The 25,265-nt window shown below is 39.1% G+C and overlaps 1 protein-coding gene and 1 long non-coding RNA gene across 6 annotated transcripts; one reads left to right on the forward strand and one right to left on the reverse strand.

Moving 5' to 3' along the window:
* Window positions 1-4,341: 4,341 nt before the first annotated feature.
* On the reverse strand, window positions 4,342-15,215 carry LOC148125147 (uncharacterized). 2 transcript variants are annotated; one of them, XR_015744576.1, is made up of 3 exons: window positions 14,819-15,215; window positions 7,465-7,518; window positions 4,342-6,647 (listed from the first exon to the last, which is right to left on the reverse strand). It is a non-coding gene; the product is annotated as an uncharacterized LOC148125147 (long non-coding RNA). The 2 variants fall into 2 exon arrangements; XR_015744575.1 differs by lacking the exon at window positions 14,819-15,215 and adding an exon at window positions 14,029-14,250.
* ECRG4 (ECRG4 augurin precursor) lies at window positions 15,190-24,934 on the forward strand. Of its 4 annotated transcripts, none has more exons than XM_087938519.1 (4): window positions 15,190-15,291; window positions 16,729-16,776; window positions 19,708-19,863; window positions 24,424-24,934. In XM_087938519.1, exons 3-4 carry the CDS (start codon window positions 19,717-19,719, stop codon window positions 24,586-24,588), a joined length of 312 nt encoding a protein of 103 aa, XP_087794645.1. In that variant the 5' UTR covers window positions 15,190-15,291; window positions 16,729-16,776; window positions 19,708-19,716; the 3' UTR covers window positions 24,589-24,934. The 4 variants fall into 4 exon arrangements, with proteins under 4 accessions (XP_087794645.1, XP_087794644.1, XP_087794647.1 ...); XM_087938518.1 differs by lacking the exon at window positions 15,190-15,291 and adding an exon at window positions 15,325-15,394; XM_087938521.1 differs by lacking the exon at window positions 15,190-15,291 and adding an exon at window positions 15,335-15,359.
* Window positions 24,935-25,265: the final 331 nt, after the last annotated feature.

Raw genomic sequence — 25,265 nt, forward strand, 5'->3', positions numbered from 1 at the left:
TGTGTGAGAAAGAGAGTGTTCCCTAACACTAATTCCCTTGTTTTCAGATTGGCCCTGTACATGAAGACATATAACTTTTTATCTTCATGATGAAACTAATACGTGACGTTGTCTATAGGATAAGCCAGAGGCACATGTAGAAATACATCTGATATTGTAATGGTATGTTGGAATGACCTTGGGAGACAGGAGGAAATGCTGAAGCCTAGACAACAGTCTAAATAAGAGGCAGCTTGTTAGACAGCAGGAATAGCAGCATGGCAAATGTCACAGAACGAATTCTCCCTACCTTTTTGAACTGTAAAAGTAAGGAGAGATGGACTTCCTAATTTGTAAGAATATTTTATGTAACCTTACAATTAAGATACAGCTAGCACTAGTGAGATATCAGAGGTCTTTGCAAGGTATGGTCAAAAAAGTGAATTTAGTGGCTGCAGTGGTGCAGACTGAAGCTCTGCCCAATTTTTAATGTGTGTTGTGTCTTGATTTGTGTCCATATATTGTGGACACCCCTGATTGAAGTGATGCTGCTCCAGGGAAATCTTTTTAAAGCAGTGTCACATGGTGAATGAACTATTAGGAACGCTGAATCTTTGATAGCTGTCGTTTAATAAAATTTAGGCTACCTTTTCATATATATTGATTCTCAGCAGTCATGCGAGCTATAAAGAATTTTGTCATACTGTAATTCTGTTACCTCTGTAATGCATATATTTTAACAGAATATTTAGACATTTCAGTACATAAAGTTTTAGGTCCAAATGTTAACAGTTTCAGTGAAAGTAATAAATATTGCATATGGTCTATTCCTCATCTATATTTATTTAAAATACAAGCAAAGCAACATTGCTAGATTTTTTTTCACCACTTTGCTCATGCACTTTGTCATTTAGAATCAGCCAAGAAACATTTGCATTTATTTAAATTGGGATTAAAAATCTAATGGGTTGCCATGTGAGATAGAGTGCCATGTGAGATGAATGTAGGCTTGGAGCTATTCTTAGTTTCTCATGCTTAAGTGTCTTTGAATTGGAAGTGATATATATTCTCTATTTGGAAATAGACATAGCTTAGCTTTGCAACCACCATTTTCTATCATTTAGATCAGTGTTTTTCAACCTTGGCAACTTTAAGAATGGTGAACTTCAACTCCCAGAATTCCTCAGCCAGCATGCTGAGGAAGTTGAAGTCCACCCATCTCAAAGTTGCCAAGGTTGAAAAACACTGACTTTGAGTGAAGCTTTATTTTCAGATTGGTGTAAAATGATAGATGAACTCCAGCTTGAATTTTAAAACCAAACAGTTCTGATCTGCTCAGATTGCTTGTGCAACTAGCCCTGGAAAAAGATTGTTCATAAGTTACTCCATTCTCGGTATCTGAACAGGCAACTTCTTGAACAAACTTTAGAAATGGTTTACCAGACCTTTGAGCTGCATGAATATGTATGCCACATGCCTTTTTGGCACAGATATGGTATCAAAAGTTTCCACCTACCACATCACCTATGAAATCCTCTGAAAAGTTATCAGGCTCCAGCTTGACGGCTGTAACACACAATTTTCTTTCCACCCACACAAAGTAGACATTCTTCATTTCCGTGGGCCTCTGGAAGTGAAGGGCCAAATAACTGTCTCTTAGTTGTAAATCACTATGCAGGAGCTGTAAGGAACTTTTGTATTAAACTGAATGCAAAAAAAGGCAAAGAACGTAGCCAATACAGGCAGAGAATCCAAGGAAGCAGGATGAGGATCCCTTTGAAGGTTAACTAGGTTTTTTTTTTTTTAAGAGTGCAATAAATATGACTTTTGTGCATAGTGGATAAAACATGATGTAAATAAAGGAATTACAGCATGAAAAATAACGTTTCCTTTGGGCTGTAAGGAAAATATTGGGGTAAATAGCTGCATGTGATGTCAAATGAAATGGTTCAATGTGTGGGATGTAGTCAGTTATGGGCTTTTATGCTATTAGTCATATTCTTATATTTCTATTTGATCGCATAATTTGTTTTCTGCTTCCCTTGTGTACAAAAGAAAATGTGTACAAAATATAAATTATTCACAGAAAAGGTAATGTCAAAGAAGTCAACCTTCAGGCTTCTAAAAGGACAGAAAGAGGTGATTTTGGGGTGGTGGTGGTGATGGAGGTAGAGGCATGAGTCACCACCCAATGACTTACATCAAAGGTGATAGTACATTTTCCGCAGAATTAAAGCTGGTTTTATTGTAGTGATGGTAGAGAAATCTCACCCCAAGAAGGTCAGACGGAAAACTATTAAAGGAACCCTACATTTCTCACTCTAGATACGGAACAGAGAAAAAATAAAGCCTGCCTCAAAGCAGAGCCTTAAGAAGACACTGAATTGACAGTCCAAGAAAAACATAGCCATTTATAGAACAATTGAGCTTTTCAGTTGTTTTTTTCCTAGGGAAAATAGTTTATGCTCTGGTAAATTTGTTTTATGTTCTGTATTTGGGGATCACACATGTATGTGTTCTATGTTGTGTTCTATGTTCTGGGTTTGAGTATCACATGTGCGTGTCTACAAATTCCTGGATGAAGGAGCCACAGCCAAAATGGAGTCATTGTTCTTTTCCATGTTTCTCTTTCTCTTTTTATTCTTTCGATTCTGTGTTAGTTAATGCACATAATAAAGACTTAAATTGTTCCTGAATCAAGAAACTCTCATTCTGAAATGAATTTAAACTTAGCATATTTTCTTCCCACTCCATTAAACCACAAAAAGAAGAAAGGCAAGTAAAGATGTTCCTGTTTACTTCTTCTGGATTAATTCAGCACCAGAAACAATCTCTCTAGATCAGGGGTGTCAAACTCAAGGCTCAGGGACCAGATCTGGCCCACAGGTTGCTTAGATCTGATCCTCAGGCCTGCCCTGGAAACAGTGAAGGACTGGCCTATGATATCTCTGCCAGTGAAAACAGAGCTTGGGAGGCTGCAATGGCCTCCCGCAACTGTCCCGAGCTTCATTTTAGCTGTCAGAGGGTTGCAGGAGGCCATCGCAGACTCCTGAGCTCCATTTTCTCTGGCAGAGTATTGGCAGAGAGCTCGGGCCACCACCGGCACCCCTGACATGAGTGACATCAAGCTGGCAATGCTCCCCCTGGCCACGCCCACCCGGTTCCCAAGGTCAAACACAACCCCACCCCCTGCCCATGCGTGCAGGACCCCCTCGCGCTCCCCCTGCCCCCTGCCCCTGTGCTCCCCCATCCTTGGCGCATGCATGCATGCACCCCCCTGCACTCCCACCATCCCCGTGCTCCTGCCGTCCTCCTGCGCATGCATGCGGCACCCCAGTGCTCCGCTGCCTCCTGCCCATGCATGTGGGACTCCCTGTGCTCCCCCATGCATGCGCACGCATCTCCCACATGCACTCCACCCCCCTGCGCATGCATGGCAGACTTCCGAAAATCAGCTGGCTGACAAGAGGCACACACGCATGCGCAGTGGAACTGAACTGGGGCGACGGCTCACATGCCCACAGAGATGGCTCTGCAGGCCACTTCGGCACGTGTGCCACAGGTTTGCCACCACAGGGCTAGGAGGTTCTCCTGAGATATACAGTGTTAGGCAGGTAGACACCAGTTGAAGAAAGACATCTGGTAAGTATGTCTGCCAGTGCCTTACCACATAGAATTTTAAAGAGTAAAACCAATGCTTTTAATGTGCTTGAAAGCAAATAAGAAGTGCAAAGCCCAGAGCATGGGCGTTATGTGTTCTCACTGGCATATACCAGGCAACACTTGAGCTACTACATTATGGACAACTGAAACTTCCTCATGATTTTTAAAGGCAGCCCATATAATAAGCCATCCAGTAACTGGAACATTACTGTTGCAGCATCCTTTCTCTCCAGGTAACTCATAATTGATACACCAGACAAAGTTAGGAAAAGGCTCCCTGCCATGACTTCACCTTCTTAGCCAGAAGGTACCCAAAGTCACTGGCCTGCTTTAACAGATAATCAGAGTTGGAAGGGACCTTGTAGGTCATCTAGTCCAACTCTCCGGCCAAGCGGGAGACCCTACACCATTTCTGGCAGATGGCAGGCAGGTCTCTTCTTGAAAGTCTCAAGTGATTTCTCAGAGACGGAGTCATCCCATGAAGAGATAACATGGAGACATCAGAAAACTACATCTTGCTTGGGTTCAGTTTTAGCCAGATATTGACAGCTTTTCCTGTATGGCCTGGGATGCATGAGAATGGGCTGTTATTCAACCTAGACAATAAGGAATGGACTGTGTTACCTTAATCAAGCAGCATATCCAAATTCTGGCAGTTAATAAATAGAAAAGTTCAGTACAAAGTGTTTACGTTCTGCTTTTATTGCTACTAATGTTTATAATGCATACTCAGAAGCTGTTATCACGTTTCCTGAATCGTAACTTAGAAGAGGCTTCTCAGATGCTTGATGAAACACGCCTAGAGATAAGTATCTCTGCTGCATTGATGAAGCAACTCAAAAGTAGCCTGGAGACCAGCTGTACAGATGTGTTGCCTTGTGCTTCTCAGACTTGGGGGCTAGATTATTATTTGTTGACATAACAAGCATTTCTGAAAAGACTCTGGCTCCAACCACAAGCACCACAAGCAGTCTATAAACCAAGATATTCCATCTGGTCCTACAATCTTCCAATAAAACCAACTGCAGAAGGGCAATTTTTTAAAAAGCTAAAGAGATCCATAAGGTGGAAGGACCATGGTTCGCTGGTGGAACATGCCTTTTGCAAGCCAGCAGTTCCAATTCCAGCACTTCCAAATGAAACTGGAAAAAGTTCCACTCTTGAAAGTCCAGGGAGAGGTCAAAAGTACTATTGACCTAGTAGGACTCACTGGTTTGACTCAGTATAATTTTTTTATTGCGTTCTACTATCTTCCTTGATAGTTTCCCCGCTCTTGCCTTGCAAATAACTTAAAAGTTTAAGATATGCTGTGCAATCTGTTGCCGATATTCTACATATAATACACGTTCCACAGAGAAATTCCTTTAAGATGAGAACACTGTACATCTGCTTGCAATCATCTATAGATCCTTTTAGAAATGTTGCTTTACAGTCTGAACAGAAATAGGATTCTTCTTCCGAATTCAGCTGTGAAATTCTTCATGGAACATTTTTTTTTTTTTGAAAAGGGCTGGCTTTTTGCAGTATGGAATTAATGTTCTTCAAACATTAGCACCGATGGTTTTAAGAAAAGTGTTATAATTTTTTTGTCTGTTGCTCAGTTACTTCTTGTATCCCTTTCAGGAGCTAGGTATGCTTAAAATAAAAACCAACTTGTTCCTGTAGTAGAAAAGGTGTATCCTTCCCAGCTAAGCAGGAAGACAGGAAGCAAATTACTTGAAAGGTATTTTATTAAATAAACTGTGCATTTAAATTAGAAATGGGAACTTTAAAAAAATACAGCAAATGAATTTATATAGAAAGCAGAAACTCTAGACAGTTTCATATTGTTGCATTGTAAAGTTCAATGCAAGCTGGTTACAGAGACTGTGATTTAACCCTCATGGCATTTAAATGTAATATGTAATATTCTTTGGTTTACATAAGGAAATATAGCTTGTGGAATGTTTCTTTTGTTTTATTAATAGTTGAAGCTGGATGTAATCTCTTCTTGCTTGCAATATGAAGTATAACCTAGGCTGTGTTCCATTTGCTGTTAAGTCTCACTGACTTAGCTTTTTGAGAGTCTTTTAGGAGCAAAAAATAATTATATTAATTAACTGAATGACTTTTTAAAGAGGCAAAATCCTTCATTACATGCTTCTTAAATATGAAGTATAATTAGGTATCCTTATTCTTCTGGTATTTCTAATATTACTTTTTGAATCATTATTATTAAAACCATTACCTTAATTAATAATTAGTCCAGCAAAATTTGTTTTCCTGTTTTTGACTAAGGAAAGCATTAATGGGCAGTCCAAGAACTAAGTGCAATGGGGTGTATAGATATACTTTTATACACATTTTTATAGTTGTGCAAGATCATATAATGTTCCTGTGCAAGTCATTAACTTCAATCAATCTTTCAAGTGGGTTCTGCACATATTCTTTATATATCATTTGGAACAGCAAGTAAAAAAACACTGTAGCCTTTCCCTTATTTTTAAATATAGATGCTATTTTATCATTTTTAAAAAAATTCTTTGTTGCCAGAACATTAATCATGTTTATCTGTTGCTTGTTTTAAAAGTGTCGTATTCCATTTAGAAATGTTTGCTCTTTTTTGAAGTGATTTTAAGTACTACTTATATTTTTTCATATTTTATCTGTGGTTTTAGTGTTTCACCTTTAGTTTTTTCAAATTACTTTAAAACAGATAAATTTCAACAATAGTGACATGAAAAAGAAAGCCATAGATAATAATGGGTTTAAACAAGTTGATTATGGCAATGAAATAATAATTAAAGTTTAGCACAACAAACAGTATAATTCTAGTTATATAAAAATTAATAAAGCAACTGATTTGACATTGTTGAAGTAGTTTGCAAGGCATGCCAAATCTGATATTCTATTTTGTTACATTTAACAATGAAGAATCTCCAAAGACTAACTTCCACTCAGGAGCTCAGCAGACCTGAATCTAAAAAATCCAACAGATTTCTGAGTTCTGAGATGAAGTCTGCCACCTGAAACAAATGGATGATAAGGGGCATGTGTGAGAAATAATGATTTATGAAAAAAAAAATGTACTTCTATTTCTTCTTATATAATCTAAATAGTAAGGGCCATATTCATCCTATAAGGAATAGGATGCCATAAGGAAGGACAATAGATATCAAAAATAATCAAAAAGGGAAATAAGTGCCACACATTTAGAATCACAGCCGAGTTTGCTAGAGAAAATTCCAATGGGGGACCAAAAAAAGAAAATGAATACCACTAAATGACTCATAAAAAAACCCATACGGACCCTCTAGGGTAGGGGTGTCAAACTTGCAGCCCGAGGGCTGGATGCATCATGCGCTGGCCACGCCCACTTTAGCAAAGTGGAAAAAGTCATATGTTATGTGACGACGCTGTGAGGATGTGAGTTTGATGCCCCTGCTCCAGAGGTGGTATTCAGCAGGTTCTGCAGTTCTGGAGAACCGGTAGCGGAAATTTTGAGTAGTTTGGGGAACCGGCAGCCAAAATTTTGAGTAGTTTGGAATACCACCTCTGACTGGCCCCGCCCCCATCTATTCTCTGCCTCCCGAGTCCCAGCTGATCGGCTGGGTCTTCTTTTGTTGCCCTGCACAGGAGAATGGAGCTGGAACGCAGATTAGTGGGGTGGGGAGGGAATGGGATTTTACAGTATCCTTCCCCTACCACACCCACCAAGCCACGCCCACAGAACCAGTAGTAAACATTTTTGAATCCTACCACTACCCTGCTCTAAGGAAAACTTTCATACTATTACACTGTTTTCCCCCCATTGTGTTGACCGTTGTTTACTTAAAGGCTTACCTTTATTTCAGAATCACTCTAACCGTCCAGTTAAAGCTGGACAATATATGGTATCTGTCAGAAAAAAAAGTCTTTTAGAAATTATTTCAACAATTTTCCTGAGTCAAAGTGAATGGGAATATTTTAAAGGCTTTCCTTTTTTTATTATTTTCAGTAATGATTTACTTTCCTTGCTTGTAGCCAAATTGACTTACACTGCCGGTAATGTTAGTCACATGCTGCCCACAGAGGAATTCAGTCACCAGTTGGAACATTCTTATACTGCCTTGTATTTTTATTCTTATTTTTTAAACAGGTTTTATTTTGAACTCTGTTTTCTGCCTGCCCTAAATTGTATAAATTCACTTCAGACTGTAACCCTATTAAAGGGATGCTGGCAAGATGAACATTTTTTCAAAAAGAAAAAAAGGCCCTTGAGCTTCCCAATCTAGTGCTACTAATTTACAGTAATTATCCACACCAAATATAATTGCACATAGCCCATTATCACACTCTTGACATGAACATATGTGCTAATCAGGAGCAGAAAATTCTTCTATGGAAATATTTATGGCTTAGGAAAAGAATCCGGCCTAATTCAACCACAGAATTAATCATTTTTGCTTAGTGCTTTTATTCACATCATTGTGGTACCACACTTGATGCCGATTCTTTTAACTATTGAAATAAAATCCCTAGTTATAAGCAGGTCTTCCACCTGGCATTCATTTCTCCACCTGCATTAGGACCTAGTCAGGAGAGCACTGAGATTGGAAGTGCTGTTTCATAGAAAACTATCATTTTCCAGACAATTACCTAGCTCAGGCTTCGCTTGCTTTGTGCATTAGGCTTAAAGCTTAATGCAGCTTCACAAATGCTTTATTAAGTAAAACTTCCACTTTAGAAGGAGACAATGCATCCTAAGGGGAATATGAGGCATTTACTGCCCCCTTGCAGAATGAAAGAATATTAAAGCAGGGTTAATTAGATGGCGCCATATATGAACTCTTCTCCCCAATGAGGACACAGAAAGCATTAAACCAGAAGATTTGCATATACACACCCACCAAAAAGGGGCTTTAGATTCAAAAACTGGGGTCCTCAAAAGCATTTGTCTGATGAAATTACCCAGAAAATGGTTGCTACAATCTCGTTGCAGTTGGAAAATGGATTACATGTGTTTGTTTTGGTGTTCAAGGACTGATTTGTTTCTGACTTATTTGGGTCATAAGATAATAATTCTTGTCTTGCTATTACTTATATTATTTGCTTGATTCATGGATTTAATGCTTTGGATTTTATTCTTCATTATATGCTTTAGCAGTAATTTTATGGCAAAAATAAATAAATAAATCATCTTATTCAGGGCCCTAAAAAGTATATATTTTAAATGACAAATGAATACACCAGGGACAAATAAAATGCTAGCAAAAAGGCTTATAATTTGCATTCTGAATCTGCGTTTAGATTTACGTATCTGCAAATATAGCTTTATAAGCATTTTATCATGCAATTATTGGAAGATTATTTAAAAAGTAAACAATGATATATAAATAGTGGGTTTTATTTGCTTAAAATTGGGGCCCATGAGAATAGGTTGCCAGAGTTGTGTGATTATTAGAACTAAGACAAATAATAGAAAAGAATTTGCAAACCTTATTAAGAAGAATGATCTTACAGGCCTCATGGATAAAACACTTTGCCTGCTTTTTGCATTTCCTTGTTTCTTTTCATTTCCCTATTTTTTTGTGCCATCCTGCCTGATGAAAAAGTCTGGGGTACTTAACAGCTTGTACATCTTTTCAGGCTATTTTGATTGTTCCAAAGTATTACTAATGGTTATTAAACAGTTTTATAGATGGGCATGACTGCTCCTATAATAGAAACTTTCAGAAACAATCCTGTAAGGTTGGTAGGACTGAGAGAGCATACCTGGGGAATAATGAACTTAACTTGGTTTGTCTAATCCAGGGGCCCCCAAACTTGGCAACTTTTAAGACTGGTGGACTTCAACTCCCAGAATTGCTGGCTATGATGGCTGGAGAATTCTGGGAGTTGAAGTCCACAAGTCTTAAAGTTGCTAAGTTTGGAGACCTCTGGTCTAATCAAAGATGTATACTGCAGTAGTGTCTCAAAGAGATTCTGCCAAACTGTACGATGGCTTTTTTTCTGATGGATTAATTGATGGAGCAAATTCAGAAATATAATACTTTAGAATTGCTAATCTATCGACTACTTGTAATCTGCTTTATATGTAAGCTGCACCTGAATCACAACTGTTTCTTCCTTTACCATTGCCTCAACCCCCTCTTAAATGCAAAACAAGTTTTAAACCTACAGCTCAGAAAAATGTATGACTTTTAATAAAATTTATTAATCAGAAAAGGTGCTCCCAGAGGTCTGCTTCTGATTTTTAACATTCAGAAAGTAAGAAATAGCTTTCCTTTCCACCTAAGGCAATTAGGTAGCTTATTGGTTTCTGGCGCTACACTGACTCCATTATGTCTTCCTAGCTGCTCTTGCAAGAGGCGTGTGGGTGGTGGAATGAGGCTCATTGTTTCTCAAATTAGAAATAAGATTTCTTAATGCAATTTTACATTTCCCTCTCAACTAATCTCTCCAGTAAACCAGGTCAAACCAACTGATGAAGATAGGTAGGCAGGTAAACTTGCTCAAAAAATGGTCACAACCCTATTGGTAATTAAGTTTATCAAATTAAGCTATGACCTATATTTTACTTTTAGCTTTCCATTCCTCAATCATAGGAATAAATTAATTCATCTCTTAAAACAATACTTCCTTGCAGCTGATGAAATGCATTGCACTCCAGAAAACTCACAATATAGTAATTTCAGAAGCCTAAGGGGAACTCCATTGCCATCTAGCTCCACATTTGGAAACTGTTATATAAGTCATAGCTGTGAATGTAAATAATAAGCATTTTCTTTATCCCACCCTGCCAAAGAGTGTTTTGGAAATGGCCCAGCTTAATAAGAAAGTTCTTAACTTCCTTTCTACTATTTTTTCTCTGGTAAATTGAAACCCACAAGATATTGCAAAGGCCAATACATATTTGAAGGTTTTTCCAAGCATGCTCCAAGGGAGAAAGATACTATTTTGAGTAGCAAGTAGCCTGAACCCAATCTTCTGGAGGATTATAACAGGATGTCCAGTGAAGTGATCATGTCACTTGAACAGACTGAAATGGATTTTCATCTTTGGTGTTTGCTATAGGAATTAAGAGTTCTATGTCGAGGGAGAGGCAATTCCCTGTAAGCAACAAGAAACTGCCAAAATCATGGTGTCAGAATTCAGGTGTTGCAAATGTGTGTCAGAGATTGCATATCTCACTTGGAGTGCCCCTCCTATTCACTGAAAAAGCTCTGCTGAAGTTATACAGGAAGTTCTGATGTCTGATGAGTTTCAATTTGGCAAGGAAAGGACAATAGAAAGAAAAGTGCTACCATAACGCATTCATATCTCTAAGCTAGTGTTTCTCAATCTCAACAACTTTAAGACGTGTGGACTTCGATTCCCAGAATTCCCCCGCTAGCAATTCTGGGAGTTGAAGTCCACATATCTCAGGGTTGTCAAGCTTGAGAGACACTGGTGTAAGCTATAAAATGGCTGTCCAACCTTGACAACTTTTAAGACTTGTGGACTTCAACTTCCAGAATTCTCAGCCAAAAATTTTTTTGACAAAGGAACATTTGTTTTGTTTTTAGGAAAGGTAAAAGTGAGTATTTCTGAATGAAAAAGATCCCTGGTTGTCTTATTTTGAAATTGGTTAATAGTGCTAGTTGTTAGGTTATTTTTGGTTGCACTGTAGGATAATGGGAATAGAACTTTTCCAGGTGAATTCACCGTTGAAAGGGATAATCCTTGATAATCCTATTATCTAATGGCAGAACTATTTTCTGTTTCAATAGATGTGTGTGTGTGTGTGTATGGTGTTCAGCTTTGTTTGGGTATTTTCCCAAGTCATTATAGTTGTGCTTTTAAAGTTGTAGCAATGTTTCGGCAGAATCTCATGTGCCATCATCAGGCTTCTGTATAGTGTTCATCTGTGAGTCAGACTTTCACAGCTGTTTCTGTTTTAAATTTGGTGCTAGCCTACTGCTGTGCCAGAATGGTTTTTTTCTTCATCCTGATTGGTTGGGAGTCTTGGTCTGTGTTTATTGGTCTTGGAGTTTGCTGTGTTCTGCTTGGTTGGTGTTTCTAATATCTTCTGTCTGTTTTGTGGCTTTTTTTTGTCTTGACTGGCTGGCAACATTGTGTTTCCTGTATTGGAGGCTTTTAATGCGGCTTGGCTCCAAGTAAACGGACGGCTATCATTTATTAGGAAGCTGGGTTTCATCTGGGTGTCTGGTTGGGGTGTGTTTGCTACAACTTTAAAAGCACAACTATAATGACATGGGGAAATACCCGAACAAAGCTGAATACCATACATTCATATATACATACATACATACATACATATATACATATATGGCATTTGGCTTTGCTCGGGTATTTTCCCACGTCATAGTAGTTGTGCTGTTAAAGTTGTAGCGACGTTTCAGCAGAATCTCATCTGCCATCATCAGGCTTCTGTATAGTGTTCATCTGTGAGTCAGGCTTTTATAGTGGTTTCAGATTTAAATTTGGGGCAGCCTATTGCTGTGCCAGAATGGTTTTTTCTTCACTCTGATTGGTTGGGAGTCTTGGTCTGTGTTTATTGGTCTTGGAGTTCGCTGTGTTCTGCTTGATTGGTGTTTCTAATATCTCCTGTCTGTTTTTTGGCTCTTTTTGTCTCTTGATTGGCTGGCAACATTGTGTTACTTTATTGGAGGCCTTTAGTGCAGCTTAGCTCTGGGTAAATGGATGGCTATCATTAGTTAGGAAGCTAGGTTTCATCTGGGTGCCTGGTTGGGGTGTGTTTGAGCTGGAGGTATCAGGGGGGATCTGTCTGTGCCCAGGTGTTTGCCTGGCTTGTGGTGTGGAGATTTTTTTGTTTGTGAGTGCAGGCTTCCAAATGATTGACAGTCTGGTGGAATCATCTCTTCTATTCATGCTTTCTGGTCTTTTTTCAATCTCTATGGCTTCTCTGATGATTCTGTGGCTGGGGTTTTCTATAGTGGCTAGGGTTTTGGTGCCATTGAAGTTGATACTATGACCTGTGGCTTCCATGTGTTGGACTAGTGAGGAAGTGTGTTCCAGCTTTTTGACTGCATTTTTGTGTTCATCCAGGCGGGTACTTATTCTTCTCTTGGTTTGTCCAATGTATGTGGCCGGGCATGATGCACAGGGGACTTCGTATATGCCTTGGTTTTCCAGGTCAATTTTATCTTTGGGGTTTCTAAGGATGGCTGCTATTTTTTTGTCTGTTTTGAAGGCAGTCTTGATGTGATGTCTGTGCAGTATCTTACTAATTTTGTCTGTAGTACCTCTTATGTAGGGCAGGACAGCTGTTCCATAGGTCTGTTCATCTTCTGGGTCTCTATTATGTCTCAGTGTGTTTTTGTGGATCAAGCCAGTGATTTTGCTTTTGTGGAAGCCGTTGTCTGTCAGTATCTTAGTCAGGGTGCATAGTTCAGTCTTAATGTGTGTCTTGTCTGCCAGGCGTTTGGTTATAGTAATTAGTGTTTTAGCCACGGAGTTTATCTGTGCTGGGTGGTGGTGGGATTGGGCGTTGAGGTAGCGGTTAGTGTGTGTTTTCTTCTGGTATACATTGTGTCCTAGTGTGCCATCTGTTTTTTTGTAGATTAATACATCTAGGAATGGTAGTTGTTTGTTTGTTTCTGTTTCCATGGTGAACTTGATTTTGGGGTGTGTGCTGTTTAGGTGTGTTAGGAAATTGTTTAGGTTTTCTTTTCCATGGGGCCAAATCACAAATGTGTCATCGATGTATCTTAACCATAGTTTGGGTTTGTGGATGGCATTGGCCAGGGCTCTGGATTCGAATTCTTCCATGAACAGGTTTGCAATGATGGGTGACAGTGGTGATCCCATAGGGGCTCCTTCAATTTGTTTGTATCTTTGTCCTTTGTATATGAAATATGTGTTGGTTAAGCAGTGTTCTGTTAGTTCCATGAGGTGTTTAGCTGGTTGGTATTTATTTTTGATGATTTCAAGAGTTTCTTTTATCGGGACTTGAGTGAATAGTGAAACCACATCAAAACTTACAAGCAGATCTTCTTGCTCCACATGTAGATCTTTGATCATTTCCAAGAAGTGGTATGAGTTTTGTACATGTGAAGCTGCTGTTTCAGCATGGGGCTGTAGCTGTTTTGCTAAGTATTTGGCTATACATATACATATATACATACATACATATACATACATATATATACACATATACACACCTTTCCTTTGCACTGAGGATGTTATCTAGTTAGATAATAAAACATCTAAGAGAAAGCAATCAAGTTCAGAGAGTACCAAGTCCACTATTTTGAAGGGTAGCAAGCCCAACTTAGATTTTACAAAACATATTCAACATCAACCCTCGTAGTTTTTGTACTTGGGGCATTGAATGGCATAGACTGAATCTAGAAATGGAGCCCTGTATTCTCCAAAGTCTGAAGAACCATCAGCTTTTCTAACCTTTTCCTATTGGAAAAGCAATTTCTTGACAGCAGGATTGCCCTTGAAGTGCTAGGTACTTGGCTTTCTCAGGATGGATGGGAGCAGTAAAATAGCAGAGGGATCCATTTATCTAAGAATAGTCCGTACACAGCTTGAAACCAACATGGCCAAAGCTAAAAAAAAAATGATTTCCAGCCAATTAATAGCAATTAAAACAGCTTAAGGTGACATGAAGAAAACATGCAAGTATACTAGCTTGCATTTTTTGTGTGGGTATTTCAGTCTAAAGTAAGGAGCATTTCGTATATGAGGGATTGTCTGATATCCACCTTCTGCCTTGGGCTTTGATCCTGATCATCTCTAACCAATATAATTATTTAGGGGTGGGGTGGGGGGAGAGTTGTAATGATAGTCAGTGTCTAAATTGGAGCTGAGAAATTAGACAATTGAAGCCTTTGTAATTTTTAAAGTTCCTCACATACATCTCACACATGTAAAGGGGGGGGGGGGAGCTTCTGGCCTGCCTGCCATTTTGTAACCTTTAATTGCCCCGTGGATGCCCCTCCCTTCCTCCGCATGTGGGCAGGGGATGATGGGCCTACAGGGTGAGGGAACCGGGTCAGGGGATGCCAATGCAATCTACTGTCACTGAATATTGTTAAGTGCCTCTATTTGTGTGTGTTTGCGAATGTGGTTTGGCAGCAAGAGAGATGAGCCGGAAAGATGGGGAAACCTCGAGAGAGGGGAACCGTTCTCACTGCTTTGCAGTCCTTCTGACAACTCCACGGCGTAGCTCCACAGTCCTCACCCTGTGGATGTTTTACATATGTACAGTAACAGAGGCTGGAATCGCCATCTCGAATATGCTACGGGAACGGTTGGAATGGGGAGCCAGGAGACCTTTCCGGCGCCGAATAGGTTTGCCTTTGGAAAGCTGGCAAGCCGCCTGGCTCCCGTTCCAAGGCGATTTCTCCACTCCGTTCCAGATCCGGAACCCCCTTCTCCAGCCAGCGAGGGGGAAGCGGGCTAACAAGGGGTCGGCTGCGAAAAGAGGCGGCCTCTGCCGCTTCTCCCGCCGCTTCCTTCCCACTCACTCAGCCGCCTCGCCCGCGCTCTTTTTCCCACAGGGGCCCCGAAGGACCGACCGCGCAGCGTGAGACAAAAAGCTCCTCCGGAGGACCCGCCGGGATGCCCCCTCCGCTGCCGCGCCGCGCTCTGCCTTTGGCTGCGCTGGTGGGGCTCCTCCTTCTCCTCCTCCTCCTCCTCCGCCCCCGAGCCCGGGTGAGTCAGCCGAGCAGGGGGCCGGGCGTGGCGGGCAGGCAGGCTTTGCGTGTTCGGGGAGGGGGCGGGTGAGCGAAGGGCGAAAAAGGAGGCCGCTGCATGGGTGAGGTGCGGTGGGGGAAGACGCTTAATCGAAGTCAGGGGGTCTCCAATCTTGGCAACTTTAAGCCTGGAGGACTTCAACTCCCAGAATTCCCCAGCCAGCTTTGCTTTGGATTCTGGGAGTTGAAGTCCACAGGTCGTAAAGTTGCCATTGTGCCCCACCTGCCCTACTCCAATGATCCAGGAAGAATTTTGTTTATAAAGATTGGTGTAGGAAGTTAGCACCCACCCCTCTCTTAGAAAAATGAAATATCCTGGGAAATATTTAAAGGGCAGAATATTTCCCCGAAAAAGAGTAGAAACTCAGAAGCAGAAACTCACCTCAGCCCCCACCCCACCCCGACCCCGCAACCTTTGCTAAGGGGCCATTAAGGCCTAGGCCAGAGTATTCTACATAATAAAGGCCTCTACCCATCTCACCACCTGGCCTGGGAAGATTGTATCAGCCAACACTCAGGTGAAGCCATGTGGTCCAGACAAAGCCTACAAAGTTAGTTAAGACCCTGGGAGTCTGACAGCCAAGGGGATACATTTCTCCCACAGGAACAGGAAACACGAAGGTGCGGCCCAACAGAGGGTATATAAGGGTTTCTCATCATCTTGGCCCTTCCTTCTCTTTTCCTTCACCTTGAAGCATGTGATCATCCTTTTCACTTTGGAGCTCCAAGCCAAGTGGTCCTGTCCACCATTAAACCATCTTTCCAAACAGCCTTCATGTTTCCAGTGTGTATTTTTTACAATTTTTTTAACAATAAAATTAATTTATTCTAAGAACCTGAAAAATGCAATGTGTGAAACAATTCAATTGCAAGTACTTGGATTTAAGAGTATATGCTACTTATTATGGAACATCCCCATGTTTCCAGTATTTTTTCCCCACTTGGAACTGAATCCAGAAGGATGATACTTCCAACAATGGCTCATGGCAAAATTGGTGGATGGTTCTTTACCCTTTCCTTTCTTTCTTAAGAAACAGTGCTGCTATTTATAATTTATCAAGTTAATGCCAACATTTTTGTGCATGTACAGCTCTAGAAACTTATTCCTTAGTAATAAAGTGTATGGCGTGAATATAAAGATGTTATTCTCAAATATGTCTATTCCTGAAATAGACAAGCTGCTTTTAATATTAGTTATGTAATTTTATTCATTGATGTTGGAAATGCACATAATACCATGGTTTCTTTCAAGTACTACAACATTATACTGAGCACAGAGAAGGAAAATTATTTGTGTTCATCAGTCATATAAAAGTAATGTGTTTAAAAAGTAATATTGCATAGGAAAAATGTGCATTATTTATACACTTAACTACTCAATTTTGCTTTTCTTCAGCTGTTTCAAAGGGAAATAAACTTAGGCTGATGCTTCAGAGAAGAGAAGGTAAGCCTGTTGAAGATGACACAACTTTTCTTAAATATTAATTGGAAAAAATAATTAAAAATGGATAACTGCATATTTCAGCCTGTCCAATTTCTTCCCTGTAATTTAAGAGAAAATGACTTGAGTTAAAAAAAAAGAAAAGAAATCCCTGGCATGTGTTTCCCGTACAACTCTTCCCATTATTTCATTAGATACTTCATTATATACTCAATTTTTTAAAAAAGAGAGGAGGGGGAAGAGAGAAAGAAACTTGGGAAATCAGTAATGTTCTTCCCTGTTATTTTAGTGACTCAAATTAAAAAAGAGAAAACCTTTCAGGATAAATACAAAGCTACCCATGAATGACTGAGCTAACAAAAGACTATAACAGCCTAAACTTTGCACAGTGGAGAGTATGGCTTTAGAACAATTTCAATGTTTTTTTTCATATAATCTGTAGATCTGGTCTTGAGAAGAGAGTAATGAACAATTATGAAGAATATTTGTGGCTCCGGGTTAGGATTTGGGGTGTTAGTGTTCACTGCTCTTGTTTTTCTTCTCTCTTTCTCTTGAAAATGTTTCATGGCCAAACAAGGCAACATCATCAGTGCTGCATCTAGCAAATCAAGATGTAGATAAGAAAGAGCCAAGACAATAGCCAGGAACAATCTAAAATGAAATAATCCAGCACAGTAGATCAGTCAGAAACAAGCTCACAAACTATAACAACCCTGTAGACAATCTGCCATGCAAAAAAAAAGCCAACAAATATTATTTCCTTACATCAAAACACTGGCAATGTTACTTAGTTTGATAATAAAACATTTGCAAAAAGAAACCCAAGCTTCATGAACATCAAGATCTGAACATCAAGATCACTGCTCTACAGTGAACCTTAAGCTGGGAGAAACAGCAATTCAGTGCTGCCGAAATAGAAAGTGCAGAATGTAACTCAATAACTCACCTTGATTTTGTCTGGTGTACAGGGCGTTGTTGATTTATGACCATAATGGAATCTGCCTACTACAGTCATAAGTTTTGATGGTCTTAAAGTGGGTCACCCATGTGACATCTGATTTTACAGCCATTTTTGTGGGGGTTGTAAAATGAACACTGCAATTATAAGGATATTTTTTTCATTATGGGCAGAAAATACTGGTTTATAGCAAAAAGTCACGAAACCAGCCACATGATCATGGGATGCTGGAAACAGCTTTAAATGTATGAGGATGGGCAGCTGTTGAAACTTTGGAACCAGGTTGTAAGTACCCCTAGCAAAGTCCATTGTGCTTTTCAATTATCACTAAGCAATTAAGCGTGCATAAGCACACAATCGTGCCTACTGTCTCTGTCCTATTGTCCCCAATTATTAGTTCCTATTTCTTGTATTAAACTTATGTTTATTCTTGTTTCTGTTATATTGTAAGCTTTTGACAAATAAATAAAATAAATTGTCATAAGTTAAAGACTTCCTGTAAGATGGGGCAAAGAGAACCTCTGACAAGCTTTCAAGACTCTGTTTCTGTAACAGTAAAGAGCTCTCTTAGACCCCTGTTGCTTCTGTTTCTTGACCTGGTCTACCTCAAAGGACTATCATCAGTTAACAGTTGATCAGCATGTTCCTTGGGCAAAATAGAAGCAACTGGAAAGTGTATGAAAACCTTTATGGTTTACCTGTGGAACCCCACTAATTAGCAGTTAATTGATTGATAGTTGACTGGCAAGATTTGAAATATAGTTAGACATGTGTATAGTTAGCCATTTGAAAAAATATAAACCATCCAGAGGCCAAGACTAGCCAACACCCGATCCAACATCTTTTAGGTGGGCTTGGGCAAGTGAGTTGATGTATCAGAAGCTCATCTGCTCAGGAGCTGCACAACAGTAATGATCATGCAAAATTCCCATTCCCAACTCACCTTATAGCACAGGTTTGGGGCCTGAAAGACCTCCTGTACCACCCTGGAAACCAAAACGGGGCATGGGAGCTGTGCGATGCACCCCTGCACCCTATTTTGGGCCTGGGCCAGAAGTGGTATTCAGCAGGTTCTGACCAGTTCTGGAGAACTGATAGCGGAAATTTTGAGTAGTTTGGAGAACTGGCAAATACCACCTCTGACTGGAGATTTTACAGTATCCTTCCCTTGCCATGCCCACCAAGGCACACTCACAGAATGGGTAGTAAAAAAATGTGAATTGCCACCACTGGCCTGCACCAACATGGAAGCCAAAATGGGAAGCATGGGGGGGGGGACCCCTGGGAGGGGTGAGGCGAGGTGGATGGGGCCAGCCAGAGGTGGGATTAGCTAGTTCTCCAATCTGGGCAAAACAACCGGTTTGTCTGAACTAGTGCAAACCGGCTGAATCCCACCTCTGCTTCCTCCATAATCTCTGTTCTCCTTGCATTTGGATGGTGATTTTAATCTTTTCCTATTTTGGAGGCAGTTGCCCTTCCCCATTTCTACAGATCATCTGCTTTGTGGATTTGTTTTAATGATCTCCTCCTTCAAGATTCAGACAAAGTAAAATGTTTTAGTATCCTTAAGTAGAATTAATCATCCTACAATATGTGGTCACATGGTCAAACTTCGGGAGCTTGGCAATCGGCATGTATTCACATTGATTGCAGGTTCCAAGTCATGTGATTGTTGTTTGCTGTCTTTCCAGCCACATTCTGACAAAATTCTGGAAATTTTGGTCCCAAGTGGTCACAAGTCAAGAAGTATCTGAACATGCACCTGTTTCCTACCTTTTCTCCAACTCAGTAGAAATATCATTTCAGGGACTGCATTGTGCTGGTAACATAGGATATTATTTTTTAACAGTGATATTTTCTTCACCTATTGCATGGAGTATTCAACTGAGTATTCATATGTAGTGAACATATGATGGATGAAATATCTATAGCACTGTTGCCATTAATAGATTCGCTGTTTTCGGTTTTTGCTTCAGCCCGTTCTGATGAAGGAAGAGATGTCTGTTAAAGAAGATAAGGCCAAGGAATTCTTAAACAATCTGAAACTTCGGAAACGCCAGCTTTGGGACAGAAATCAGCCTGAAGTACAGCAGTGGTACCAGCACTTCCTCTGTTTGGGTTTTGATGAAGCTGTAAGTGGCATAGTTGTGTTTTAACTTTCAGTAATGAAGTTCAGTGATCTGAATTAACATTGTGGAAATCTTGTTGGATTCAGGATAATTGCCTAATGTTTTATTTTCTTTGAAATAAGCTTCACATTTCTGTTTTGTGTAGTTATAGATATGAGAAGGAATTCAATTTAGTTTGAATCTTATAATTATATTCATTACAGTAGATATGGGAAACGTGCCTTCTTTATAAGCGAAATCGTTCCTTATTATAAGTGAATTTGAGAAGGTGAATACTTGATAATAGCCACAGCAGGTCAAGGTTGATAACTGTTTCAGGAATCTACTCAAACTAATTTAACTTAATTCTGCCAAACAATTTCCGGGAAAAAGCAGTTATTTAATGACATGAATGCACAGAAAACATTTCAACATTATGATTTTACTGAGGCAAAAATGGGACATTCAAACAAAACACATTTGTACCGGAGGTGGTATTCAGCAGGTTCTGACCAGTTCTGGAGAACCGGTAGCAGAAATTTTGAGTAGTTTGGAGAACTGGCAAATACCACGTCTGACTGGAGATTTTACAGTATCCTTCCCCTCTGCCACGCCCACCAAGCCACACCCACAGAGCCGGTAGTAAAAAAAATTGAATTCCAACTCTGATTTGTATCATGGATAAAGTATTTCATACTGCAAACAACAACCTGGAATTATTACTAGGTCCTCCTCCATCTCTGTGGTCAAGAATTGTCCTAGAAAGTGGAATTCCAATACTTTTCAGCATGGGAAGTTAATGAATAAATTCATGCAAGGCAATTTACCTATCAAATTAAACCACTTTAATTTTGCATATAGTTGTGTGCATGTGTTATTTGAATCTAAGATATAGTTGTTTTTGGAAGGAAAAAGCAGAGGAGCCATAGAAAAAAACCTGAATGACAATATGGCTTTGGTAGCAATTTGTTAGGAAGTCACATGCTAAATTGTGAGAATAGAAAGGAATAAGGAAAAGTAGTGAAGTCTTATAAATTAGATGAACTATTTATTATAAACTGGGGACATTGTGCATATTGATGATTACTTGAATGTTTATCAGGCTGTTTCAATACTTCAGAATTTGAAAAACCATATTCGAGCTCTTTAATTTTTATTTATATTAGGGTATACTAATATATTTTCTTTATTTTTGAAGATAAATACAGTAAATGTTACTTATAAAGAACACTGGAAAACTGATAAGAGGCTGAATCCTAGGTATAGATTCTCTCTCCAACCAGCATGTTTTTTTAAAACAATATAATAAGTGCTTAATGCAAAGGAAGTGAATGATATAATCTTTCAATGATTCATGGCCTTTTTTCCCTTGACTCATTCTTTATGACATTTTCCCCGTTGCAGGAATGTTTGGGAAGCAAAGCCTTTTTTATTCTGAATATTTCTATAGAAAACAATTTCATTTGATAGAGTTTTGACTGAGAATTGGTGGTACTTGTTAAAATGAAGTCATATATTACTCAGATAAAGGCTTGCCATAGTAATTAGAGTGCTGAGTTTTAATAGAAGAAAGACAGGTTCAAGTGTTCATTGGCCCCAGATATCACCTCCAACCTACTCACTGTAGGTCCCTGAAAAGGGAAATGGGGGAGGGGGGGGACAAACTAAAAACATCCTTAATGCCTTGCATTGGGATAAGACTTGCATTGGGGTTCAAATACAGGTCATCCTCAACTTATAACCAATTGGGCCCAAAATTTCTCTTACCAAGGAAGAGAGTTAAGTGATTATTGTCCCATTTTATGACCATTTTTGCCCTTTTAAGTGAATCACTTCTTCTTGCACCACATCCGTCATCGGATGTTGGTGATCATGCTGGCGATCCTATTTTTATTAACAGCCACACAAAAAAGTGCTCCCGAGTTTTGTCCAAACCAGTCCCTTAGATTCTGAAGCCATGATGTTCTTCTTCTGCCTTATCGTTTGCCTTCAATCTTCCCCTGGAGGATTAAGTGAAGCATGCCATATTTTTCTGAGTGTCACATCACATGTCTGAAATATTCCAACTTTCGCTTTTTTGTGAATCACTGCAGTTGTTACATGGTTACATAGTCACATGGTTGTTAAGTGAATCTAGCTTCCTCATTAACTTTGCTTGTCAAAAGTTTGGAAAAGGTGATCACATGATCTTGGGACATTGCAACTGTCATAAATACATGCCAGTTGCCAAGCATCTGACTTTTGATCACAAGACCATGATGATGACTACAATGGTCTTAAAGTCACTTTTCTGAGTGCCGTTGTAATTTCGAACAGTAACTAAATGGATGGTGGAGGACTACCTGTATAGATTTTTAGGTCATTTTCATGTCATTGCTATTTATATTAGCCACATTTGCGACTGTCAGGGCTGCTGTGAGTATGAAATGAGATGAGGCCTTCATATATGTCAAATTTCCAGTAGCAATATGTAAACAATGTGATTTAAAGTGATTTATCTCATATAACAATGATGTCACGGTCACTTTATTGCTTCTGTATTGCTTCATACAAGCAGAAAAACAAGGTAGTTCACTATAGTTTCACCTGATAAATGTTGGTGAACAACTAATCAAGCCAAGATGCTGTTGTATTTTAAGCTCACATCAAAAATATTCACAAAATTGGTCAGGTAATACATAAATCTACTCAAGAACAGCAGAGTAAAAAAAACACTTTGTAAAATCCAAATGACTGTTACTATAATTTACACACCATCGTCAAGAAAGGAAAATAATTTATTTAAAAATATGTATATTAATCTGTAAAGTGCTGAAATACTACAATAAGCAATCATGTGTGCAGGAAATAAAGCTAAACACTGATAGCATAGCTTAAAATTGGAAGCAATAGTTTTATTTCATTAAATAGAATGGTATCAAGTTTCAACGTTCAAGATAAAATTTGATTTACACTTTCAGCAACTCTGTATAGGTAGTCCTTGACATGGCCAGCACTTAGTGACTGTTTGACATTCAAGTGGCCTATCTGGAAGGCTCCTTACAACCCGGACTCAAGGTTTCAATGGTCACATGACCCAACTCTGGGTGCTTAGCAACCCGGCTACATCTATAGCTGTTTTCAGTGTCCCGTGGTCCCATGACCACATAACGGTTTTGCCAAAACCCACCATTTACTTCTGCTTTTCAGCAAACCTGTAAGTGAACCATTGGTTTGCTTAACAACTGTGGCATTCGGTTAATGAACTATTGTGATTCATTTAGCAATTGCTGCAGAAAAAGTTGTAAAATTGGGTTGGTCATGTCACCAACCTGCCTTAATGAGTTATGACTGTGATGGACAGGCTCCATTATGGACATGACTCAAGGACTACTTGTATTCTCCACCAAGAATGAATTATAAAAGCACACACGAAGAAATGGACTACTAATATTTTTAAAGCAGTTTAAGCAATTCATGTTAAATATTAAGCAGAATTTGGCAACCTTGAGAATTTCTATCTATTCTTGATATAAAATAAACTATATACAGTTCTATTTTATTCTTCATAGAAAGAGATGTTATATTAATGGAGTTGGGTGTTCCACTGACTCTGTTCCTTTTACTTTATAGCAGAGGTATGGCTCCTTTATGATTTGTGACTTCAACTCCCAGAATTCCCATGGCTGGCAGTTGGAGTCCAAGTCCAAGTTATAAAGGGCCCAGAGTTCCCACCTCTGTTTTATAAGGTCATGATGACTCCAATGTGAGGATATTGCAAAGGGTCTCTTCCAGGAACTCAAAGAGTAGGCGGTAAAATCATGTTGGACAGAAAACTGTAAATTTTATAGGTGGTCTGTAAAAGTAGCAAAGGGCAGGTTTCTGAATTCTCTCATCTTACACCAACTTAAAGATAGGAAACGGCTCAGCTGTTTCTGGAGATTAATGTTAGCCACTTTCCCCTGATGAATGCTTTAGCCCTCTCAAATACCAATTGCTTGAATCTCTGAGCAGAAAGCTTGCTATTATACATAACCTCTTCGTTTGCTTTTCTTTGATTTGAACCCATTCTGAAGTTAAAGAAGCTAGGAAGTCCAAATATATTATTTTAAGTCAATAGTTTAAACACTAAATCCATGCAATGGTAATTCCTATTTCTAGGAGCAAGAAGGCACTGAAATGTAAATATTTTACTATATTTCACAATAAATGCAAGTCTTTTAGGTACGGATTTGAAATTCATACAATATTTAAACAATAACTCTCAAAGCTTTACTGTCCTAATATATTCTAGATTGTGGTCAGTTATTTGATTTGGATATTTCACTTCTTCCTGCACTGAGAAGTAAATTGGACCTTGGAATTAATGGATTCTCTTAGCTATATGGTTGTTGCCAAAATCATCAATTCACTTTTTAAATTAGAAGAATATGTTCCAGGATATATTACATAAGATGGTATACAGTACATTTACTGTACCATTTTGGATGAAAATATCTGATTAATATTGAAAGAAAAATATATTTCAATGCTTCTAAAGCATAGCATTTTTTATGAGCACATGGCTTCAGCAAATCTATAGTCACTTTTCCCCTTTTTCTGCAGAAATTTGAAGATTATGTCTCCTACTGGTCAAACGTAGGCCGTGGTGGCCATGAATACGATGGTGGCTATTATCATCACCATTATGATGAAGATGCTCCTATTGGCCCACGAAATCCAGGCACCTTCAGACATGGAGCAAATGTCAATTATGATGATTATTATTAAGATTATTCTCTGTCTTAACTATTATTATTAATAACCGTTTCTTCTCTGCATTTCTATATTCTTTCTTCTCTGTGTAAGGACACTAGAATTTTTTTAAAAATTGATTTTAATCTGGTTCTTAATTTTAGCTGAGGAATTGGGGGAAGAAACCAAGAAAAATTGGTCTTGCATATATTCCTTAACATATCTGCTTTAAAATTAAAGCTTTTTAAATACAAAATTTTAATTATGCATTCTTGTGAAAGACTTTCATTATGAAGACTAACTTTCTTTACTGAGACCAGTACGGCCATTTTATATTAATGTACATCTTACAGCGAATAAAAACATAAAAATGAACAAGTGTCATACAATAACTTCCTATTACCCACCACAGGGCCATGATATCACCATACCAATTCTGCATTTTTCTCGATCCACTCCCATCTTAGCCCAATCATTGGGGAAGAGTCAGGGTTCATGGTCTGAAGGTTTAAGGCTAAAAGGATAATGAGTTTCCAGATCCCAGGGGGTCAAAAATGGAAAGCCACTGTCTTGCTAGGGTTGACTTGAAGTCACTCCTTCCCCATCCAGAACCTCCAGGCATTGGGTCAGCATCTGAACCTGTCCTGTCATGGCTGGAGGTATATAATTATCCTTTGCATATTGATGAAATTCTACTGCTAACTGACGTCACC

This window comes from Pseudonaja textilis, chromosome 8 (genome assembly GCF_049901715.1).
Source record: "Pseudonaja textilis isolate UNSWEBS1 chromosome 8, rPseTex1.2, whole genome shotgun sequence".
In the NCBI taxonomy this organism is placed as follows: domain Eukaryota; kingdom Metazoa; phylum Chordata; class Lepidosauria; order Squamata; family Elapidae; genus Pseudonaja; species Pseudonaja textilis.